Raw genomic sequence first — 9,794 nt, 5'->3', positions numbered from 1 at the left:
CACAGCCATTAATAATTAAAACTATTTATGTGAAGTATTAATGGTTGCGTTTAAGTTGGCACAGTTAATGCACAGTTGCGTAGACAGATGGTCCAAAAAATGATCATGTTGAATGTTTTGAAAATTGTTGATCTTGTAGCTGATGTTTAATAAAACACTAAAGTCGACTTGTCAAGAATCATGCTTCTTTTCTTTTTTTTAAATACCTGCACAGATGTCTCGATATGCACGTTCTGCTAAATGATACAGCTGAAACGAAGTGTGTGTGGGGGGTAATCATGGTTATCCATACCAGATTTACTTTAATTCATGTTTTTTTTCCCATCTATTTCATGCAGTGAGAAAAGAGAAACTAAACATGTTTATTTTTGTCTTGTTCTTGGTTTTCATTCAAACATAAAAATAGAGACCGAGGATAAATTGGATCTTCATTCTTTGTGCCAAGCCTTAAAATCTCCATCAGAGTGACTGCTACGGAGTTAAATCTACGTTTAATAACAGTGCTCTGCCAATTATATCCCTCCACAGTGTCCCATGTAAAAATAATATGAGACAATGTTGCAGTAGTCCAAACTGTTTAAATTAGATCACTCACTTTAAAAATCCTTATTATTAAGGCCATTGCATTTTGTAATATTATGTATTACATACAAAACATCCATCCCTGGTAACACTGGCAACAAATCTCATGATGATCATTAGGATTTATCCTCCTTAAGCTGGGGACACACTACAAGAATTTTTGCATGATTTTACTCTAAGAGTCTGCACCATTCAGCACTAGTTGGGGACAGTCGGCATGGCGAGTTGGCACAGAAATCTCTCTGATTTTTTTGAGCTGACTCTGGACGCAATCAGGTACCGATTAGCGACCCAACTGCAAACACCAACAGCCAATAAAAAAAATAGTAGTTGGGACGAAGGACATGGGGTCAGAAGACGTCAGGAAGTAGCGGGAATATCCAAACAACGGTGGCGATATTTGTTGTCACCCTTTACAACTGTCGCTCTCGTAGACACGGCCACTCTCGCGCGAGAGTTTGTGGGGGAGTGTGATGGTTCAAATCCTGTATCCCTCATCAGGCGCAGTCCTGTCTTTCAATCTTCATAAAAATATCTGATGAATCCACTCGGTTAATGTGTACTTTTCAAAATCTGTGACAACTGTGAAAATTGTGTAGCGTGTCCCCAGCTTTATAATATTTTTATAATATCTTACATCACTCCATCCAGTAGTTTTAAATAAATCCATCATGTCAAAAAAAGACAAAACAGGCCTCCGCACCGACACCCGAGCCCAATCACCTGCACTGCATGGACATGGCACTAAAGTCTGTTTCTCTCCTCAGTCCTGCTTTTCCCAACGACATTGTGTGTTTTTTTATTTTACATTAACACACGCATAAATGTCTAAATCGTTTTTTAAGTACAAAGACAGAGTAGAAAACACAGATGCTCAATCTCAATTCTGGCTGTGGTCACAGAGCCGAGTGCAGGGATGTCCCAATGATGCTAACCTGGATATGAATATAAATAAACTGCTGCAGTATAATTCAAGTGGGTATTTTTTCCACTGCCTCTTGCAATACAGCCCGGATGGCACTGTACCTTGACAGATACAGCCCAATTAAAGTAGCACCGACTTCCTATTTCCGTGTATTCCAACATTAACCCATGCCACTGCAAGGCTGGACAGGGACACGCTAAACATCCGCGTAACTTTAACATTCTTGTATTGCATAACATGATTGGCACAGATGTCTTGGGTGGAAAAACACTTGGATGTTCTAATCCTGGTCGTTCACACAAACTGGTGACATAATTCTACCCAAGTAACATTTGCCGTTTTACGTCTCCTCCCTGGAACATTATTTTATCGATATATTGGTACAAATGTCAACAAATGCCACATTTTTTAATCTTTAATCAACATTAGCGTTCGTATCCATGTTGCACTCTGATCTTCTTTCTCCAACTCTATGTCAGGCCCTAATAGTAGTATCACTCACACACCAAACTCACAGCCCACCTATAATTGCTCCGCCGGAGTTCACTGTGTGTGTGAGACATGCCGTCCAAGCCTCACCACAGCCCTTGTAATGCTCTCCGAGGTATTTTACGATGGAGTGTAACTTAACCCGCCAAATTCCCAGAGACACCAGATGGAATGAAGACACCTCGGGTGGCAATGTTTAACGTGACGTTGTCCGTTTTTTTTTTTTTACCCCCTTCCTCATCTTAGCGTCACCTGCTAACATCACCCTCCCTGCCCGGGCCCAATTTGACCGTCCAACCAACAAGAGTCCTCGCACTCAGTGTATGTTTTGTGTTGTTGTACTCACACTCACATACATGACATTTAAGCACGACCAAAGGAGGTAAGGAGTGTTTTCTTGGAAGAATCGGGACTTGTTTTGGAGTATATTGTTTTATGTTTACTCTGACAACATGGAGTACTGCTTTTTGAGAGGATTCCTGGTGTTTTTCTTGATACAACACTGCACTTCTAAAGGTAAGGTGACATTATATAAGTAGATTTGACCACCTATGAGTTAATATGTATGCCTGATGCCAAACTACAAAGACATTTTTGCAGTAATCTTGCATCTTCTTGTATTTATTTCTTTTTAAACAATAAGTATATGACTAAAAGAGCAAAGACAGGTATTAATGAATGCTTTTTTCACATGTTAAGGAGACTGGAGGTTACTGGATTGCTCATGCAGTGATTTACAAACATGCCATAATCATAACCCTTGTTATTCATTGTTAATGAAATACAGAATCCATTCCAAATCAAGGGTTGTCTGGTGTTGACGATGCTAGAAAACACCTAAAATGCCTAATGTTTCCTTCTTAGATCTGTCAACATCCAACCAGTCCTCCAAGGAGGTCACTCTGCAAGATGGCCTGACCTCACACCGGGAACTAGAGCTTGAGCTGCCCTCTGCAGAGGTAGTGCCAGTAGTGGCACCTCCAACACTGAAGGAGGTGCAGCAAGCTGTACAGGAAGCCTCAGAGCAAGTAGAGGGTCGTGGGGCAGAGGAAGTGTTGAAGGAGCTGCTGGAGAGGGTGGTAGAGGCAGCTCTGACACAGGTGGACAGCGAAGTGAAAGCAGGGGAAGGAGCAGCGCAGGAGGTGGTTGAAGAGGACACACAGTTGACTGAAAAGGGAGAGGCTAAAACTGACACAGATGAGCAAGGGCTGAAGAAAGGGTTGGAGGGTGAAGACGTGAGCGTCAATGGAGGGTATACTGGTGCTGGAGAGGAGTATGGAGTAGCAGAGGTGGATACATTTGAAGAGGACGCTAAGGAGGGGAAAGGAATTACCCAGGATGAGGGGAAAACAGCAGCTGGAGCTGTGGCGGAAGCCACAGTAGGTGTAGAAACTGGAGGCAAAGAAGCAGATGGAGTGGAGGTTATCAATGAGTCTCTCGACGCCGAGTTTAGTCAGGGGGTTGCAGAGGCAACATTAGCTGCTTTAGATGAGACAGGAGTGGAGGAGGTAATAATGGAGCACAGCAATAAGCAGGATGTGCTGTCAAAGGAAGCAGCTGAAACAGGAACATGGAGCGCAGAGGAATCTCCAGCTATTGGGGAGGTGGCAGTAGATAAAAAGACACAGAAGGAGACTCTGACGGTGGAACAGTCTGACCCTAGTCTGGCTGTGCATGACGAGGAGCAGTTGGCAGGTGCATTGGAGGAAAAAACTCCGGTAGATGAAATAGAAAGTGAGGTGACAGTTCTGCCTTCTGATCATGATGGGACAGATAGCACACAAACTGTAGCAGGAGAGCAGGGAGAAGAGGGGGAAGACATAGTGAAGGAAACCAACGGACCAGCAGTAGAGGATGAACAAGGCCAGTTAATGGTAGAGGGAGGAGCTGCTAAAGAGGTAGAAGCTGAAGGTACAGATGTCGGGGAGGCAGCGGGAGGTGAAAAAGAGAGTGAAAGAAAGGAGGCATCCAAGGCATTAGTGAAAGAGTGGGGTGAACAACTAGTAGAAGAGGAGCAGGTCATACTGGAGATGTCACATGACAGTGAAACAGAGAATCAAGGTGAGATATGTATAGGTAGAGTTGAAAAAGTGCATGTATTACCTATTAAATCTTTATTAACCCATGGTTAATAAACCTCAAAAAACCTCAAAAAACTGTCTTTAAATATTTACATTTGACACTAAGTTTGTTTGCACCTTGACCTACATCAGGCGAGCGGAGCTCTTAAATACAGATTACAGGATTCTTTCATAACTAACTTTTACAAATATACTGGTCCCTGCCCAAAGAGTTCAACATCAGCTGCTACTCTTGTATAAGAAGCAAAGTTTGGTTGAAAAAACAAACAGACAAACAAACAAGCAAACTATAAAATGTTTTCAGTATCAGAACAGGAGGTCGAAAGCACTTGAGCAAATTAATATTAATAATTTACCAGCCTAAATGTCTGAAATTCTCTTAAAGCCTGATGAATACTATATTGTGTGCAAAGATCTCACACTCTGCACCGTGAATGACTTCATTTACAAAAATGCCGAATGCCAAATGATGACCGACAGCACATCGGTGTGTTATTATGTACGACATAAATCCACTCCACAAACTCTAAACCTTGCCCTTCATTTTCACATATGTGTCACATACCACATACACCTCTTCTAGAAACAGCAGTGATCCCTGCCCTGGAGCCTGAAGATGGTGCTGAAGCCTCCAAAGAGCAGAACCCCAAGAACCTGGCTCCTGCCCCCAGCCCATCCCTAGGTGGGGTCACGACAGAAGACAATACTCTTGGCGATGAGAAATCTAACCATGGCAATGAGATCATCACGCCCACCGATGATCTTTCACCACACAACCCTGTTGTGGCACAACCTACACTGGATAATGTAGTGACAGACGTTCTAGCCGAAGCCCCTCAGGCGGGAGGGAATGAACTGGGGGAGGCCGTTGAGCTGGTAGAGGATACAACTGGAACCACAGGTAAATTGGGAAAATAATAAAAACATCTATATATTTCCATTTGAGCTTCCCTGTGTCAGCTGAGATTGGCACATGTCCCCCACAACCCTCATGTGGAAGCGGTACAAGATGGATAGATGGATGGATGGAATTCCATTGGCTGTATGTGTAGAAAACATGCAAGAATTCCACCATCTTTTAAATTAAAACATTTAACAAGTACTGCAGTCGTCAACACGAGTTTCGGGAACCGGATCCTGAGCCTCATATGGCTCTGAGTTTATATTATGACAGATTTTCAGCAAAACTTGGGCAGAGCAAAGAAGTTAACAGCTCATGATTGTGATTCAGATAACAAAATATACAGATGGCTGAGTTGACGTTGTTCCAGTTGAATAAGCAGCGGAGCAGACTAACTATATACTCTGACTGGTTGGGTGACAACCACACAGTTGGGACAATGCTGTCAAAATACAGCATGGTATAAAATGCCAAACTAAAGTATTATATTTATACTTCCAGTGCCCACATATATCATGTGTATGCCATCAGTTTAAACCAGTGTAAAACCACACAGTCCTTAAATAAGAAAAGGGCCATTTTATTTTTATCAGTAAAAAACTGTTGATGTGATGGTGGAAAATTGGATATCAGATTGCAGCAAGCACAGATTTCATGTTTTGTTTTTGGTTGATAAATGACTGTATACTCACCTACACACACAATCTGTTTAGAGACAAGAGAGCCGGGTCTGGAGGCATGGAAGATTGGGGCCATTTTTGCTGCAGTCTTCCTGGTTCTGGAGACTGCTGTCATCATTATCTACGTCCTCAAATGTCGTAACGGAAACAAGTAGGTAAAATCGACAGCACTAAACTTCTAACCGACTATTTCCTCTTGCCTGCCATCCATTGTCATCATTTTTGGAAGCCTGCGCTGCATTGCACATACGAGAATCTTCACAAAGGCTAATGTTGTCGTTCTGTGGCATGGATTTGTGTTCTGACTCCATCTTTGGGAAGCAGACTCTTTTCGTCTCTTTGGTATGGACAGAATAACACTTAGTCTGCAGTCACACTTGTACCGACTGCATTCCAATGCTTCTGGTCTAATAGCTGAAATAGCCCATCTGATTGCCAGCTATAGTACCAACAGAGCTACAATCACAGATGGGACTTACAGCAGTGTTGGTACATGATTGCTTCTGATGTTGCCCATGCTGTAGCTCACATTTCTACTCTGATGGATGATGAAATGAGGAGCCTCTGCTGAGTACTGGTTCAGTATTTCTGTGTCTAATAAACAGTGAATGGCCTTTCATCAGTTACATGCTGCACTAGGGTTTTTTTTCCACATGGCCCAATGCAACAAGCAGTTAATTTGTAGAAGGGCAGTGGCAAGCAACAGCAGTAATATGTGAGATTTTGTGTGTCCTGTTTCTGTGCAGCGCCCAAGCCACAGAGCGGACATGTGAGGAAGGGTGTGTTGAACCAGAGGCAGCTACAGGAGGGGAGTGCAGTGACGACACACTGCCTGCAGGCAACGGCAACACTCAACAGTACGTGTACATTTTGAAATGTGTACACTGCACATACACATGGGTTAGAGGATGTGACAGAAAGCACATGGTTCACAAAGGTTCATTTAAATTCATTGGTAAGACTATGCGGTGACATATGACACATCATGTTCATAGTGCTGAAACCTGTGACCCGTCGCGCAAAATCAGATACTCTGAGATATATATATATATATATATATATATATATATATATATATATATATATGTGTGTACATACATATATACACACATATATACATATATATACACACACGTACATATATACATATATATACACACACACACGTACATTTATTTATACGACAACATTTAACAACTTCAAAGCAGTTAAATCTACATGAGAAAAAAGGTAAAAAAAAAAAAGAATTATATGGATATTTTGATACAGAAACATGTAACAAAGTTCTTTTCATCAATGTTATGTTAAACATGATAATGAGAAAGGTTTTGAAACATCACTCTGTTGGATTAGGAGGTATTCATTTTACTTCATGCAGAGGGTTTCTCTACATCGCTTTTTCCTCTCCCCCCAAATCCCCCCCCATCGTCTTTTTTTTTGCTCAAAGCACACTGACGTCTACAGTGTCACTCCCCCTGTCATTAACTCAAGCCATGTTTCCCCACTGTTGCATGTGGTGCACTGACCTGAAGAATTTGTGGTTCATAGGAACCACTAGTTGTGTGCTTCTCAGCTGATTCCCTCCCAGCTATTTTTCTGGGTTTTTTTTTTATGTGCCCAGGAGGCAGCTCACTGCGTCACATGAGCGTATGAGTCCCGTGAAACCAGAGCATTAATGGGTAATACCACTGTTATTCCAAATCAAAAGAGACGGCTTGCATCGGCAACGAGCCAAAGACTGCGTGTGTGCCGTTTTGGGAAAAAAATGTTTTTAAGTATGTATGTAAGTAAGTATTCTATGAGTACATACATTTTTGTTGCTTGTGCAAATGAAAAGAGTGTGCCTCGAACAGACGGAAAAACCACGCAACAATGAATGATTAAACAGACACAGAGTCATCTCAGACACTTTGCAACAGCAGTGACAAACCAGTTGTTATTGAGAGACTGAATCTCTAAAAATGCCATCAAAAAGACAAGAGTCAAATATTTAGTAGCATATAATCTGAGCCAGTAGCCAGATGTCAACCCAGTCAGTGTATATAAACAAAAGAGAACACAAATAGAAATCATATAATTGTTTCAGACACCCAAAATGGCCCTGTAGCCTTTTCTGATCTACACATGCAAAACTAAAAAGTAAAAACTAAAAGAGCACATACCTCTGCACACACTATCCAAATCATTATCCAGATCAGCACCATATTTGTTCATTACGTATTCTCACTGTAGATTAGGACTCTACAAATCCCTGAAAATGTGGAACATTTTCTGTGTCTGTCTAGCAATGTTCAGAAACTTGAAAACAAATCCTGGAACTGGATTTGCTCCCAAATTAATAGGTTCTTCCTTCCATACCCCGACCTCAAAACCAGTTTCTGCGTTATTCTGCTCAAAGACACACAAACATGACTTACAGGTGGAGGTAAAAAGAAAACAACTGACTAGGTCCATGTCTCACCTGCAAAAAGATTACCATCTCAATGTGACTTCCTCGTAAAATAAAGGTTAAATAATTAGAAAAATAAATCACAAGGAAGCACATTGACTTTGACTGCTGCACAGTCCTAAGGCCGGCCAGATGAACTTGTAAACCACTGGCCATTAAACATGCCTCCCCCTGATTTCTCCTTGTTAGCTGGTAGCATAATACATCACACACTTAGCCATTTACAAGGTGGAGAGGGATTTGTAGTGGAAAGTACGGACCATGAAGCAGAGCCAGTAATTGAATGCAAGAAAGAAAAGTGAGATCCATTAGTTTAATTTAATTTAAAAAAACCTCAACTCAAATGTAACTGCATTTTCTTTTAGATCCAATCTGTATGATGATGTAGAGCAGAATGACACCAATACAGCAGCTTGTTTACCCTTCTGGGTAAATCAAGTAGGGCATATTAAAATGTATTCAGCACTTTTAGATTGTTTTTTTTTTACCCAGGACATTGTCACCTGCAATTAGTCAACGATGTCAAGTGATCTATTTATAACTAGGTGTATCTCCTCCCACCACAGTTTGTAAGCGTCTCCATCTGGTGTCATAAAACAAAGGCCCGCAGTGACAATAATAGTGTTTGCTCACAGAAGCAGATTAAACAACTTTAAGCAATTCGACGGCTATTACAAACACGCCAAACTTTGTACAAATTGTGCCTCAACTTCACTCTTACATGTCCAAATGTCACTGATTACTAATGTTATTTAAAAAGCCTTTCTGCGATGTATCCATCACTATTTGCCAACCGCCTACTGTGCTTTTCTCGCCAGGATGCCACCACTTGACCCACCTGACATGGTTTCAACCCTGGCCCAAAACAAAGAGCAGCATGACGAGAACCACACGATACCTCTGTCAGACCTCGCGCCCAGCTCCAGAGAGGAGTCAGTCAACGCTGGACCAGGGCCAGACTCCTCACAAGAGCTCAGGACTTCCAACCTCTAGGGCTCCAACTGTGTCTCTGTTCCGACTCTATCTAAATAAAAACCCAAAAAGCCACTCTCCACTACTGTACCCAATCCCATTTTACCCCATGAATTACCCCCACATGTTCAACACAGAATCAACACAGACTGCCTTGGATTCTGACTGTAATGTCTATTATGTAACACGTTTATATTTTTGGCATGTATGACTATTTGTATGTGTACAGTGACGACACTGTAACACATGAGGATGTGTGGAAGGAAGGAGTGTGCGTTCACAGGTGAGAACAGTCTTGTGTATAAAAGAAGAGGAAGTGTACGTTTTAAAAAAATATTTCTAAATGTAATAAAGATCTCCCTGAACCAGCAAATCTGTCGAAATTATACACAGTGCTTTGGCAGTGCCATAGTGTGCTATATATACACGGTCTCAGTAAAAATATAAAACACCTTCCAACAGTTTTTTTTTAATTACGGAAATAAAGTTTAAACAAGATTTTTTTTTTCCTATGTTACTACTGATCTTAAATAATGATGGATGTGTGAATGACTTTTCCTTTTACATTTTTATTTTTAAGCAAATATTAAGTAATGATTTGTTAGCAAAAACTGTTTGCCTCCACGTATAATAAACCAATACCATGGTAAATGAATGCCTAAGTGTGACTCACAGTTGGAGTTTATTGCGAGTGACAAGACAGACTGCCGTTGTT

At 41.3% G+C, this 9,794-nt stretch overlaps 2 protein-coding genes across 2 annotated transcripts; both read left to right on the top strand.

Annotated features, from left to right (window-relative positions):
* The first annotated feature begins 2,282 nt into the window (after positions 1–2,282).
* On the top strand, positions 2,283–4,467 carry LOC131466746 (uncharacterized). The gene is made up of 3 exons (XM_058640182.1): positions 2,283–2,512; positions 2,861–4,057; positions 4,463–4,467. Exons 1-3 carry the CDS (start codon positions 2,449–2,451, stop codon positions 4,465–4,467), a joined length of 1,266 nt encoding a protein of 421 aa, XP_058496165.1. The 5' UTR covers positions 2,283–2,448.
* On the top strand, positions 4,444–9,100 carry si:dkeyp-118a3.2 (uncharacterized). The gene is made up of 4 exons (XM_058640181.1): positions 4,444–4,978; positions 5,692–5,809; positions 6,405–6,515; positions 8,926–9,100. Exons 1-4 carry the CDS (start codon positions 4,630–4,632, stop codon positions 9,098–9,100), a joined length of 753 nt encoding a protein of 250 aa, XP_058496164.1. The 5' UTR covers positions 4,444–4,629.
* The last annotated feature ends 694 nt before the right edge of the window (positions 9,101–9,794 follow it).

This window comes from Solea solea, chromosome 10 (genome assembly GCF_958295425.1).
Source record: "Solea solea chromosome 10, fSolSol10.1, whole genome shotgun sequence".
Classification (NCBI taxonomy): domain Eukaryota; kingdom Metazoa; phylum Chordata; class Actinopteri; order Pleuronectiformes; family Soleidae; genus Solea; species Solea solea.
This window is presented reverse-complemented; position numbering and strand designations above follow the sequence as displayed.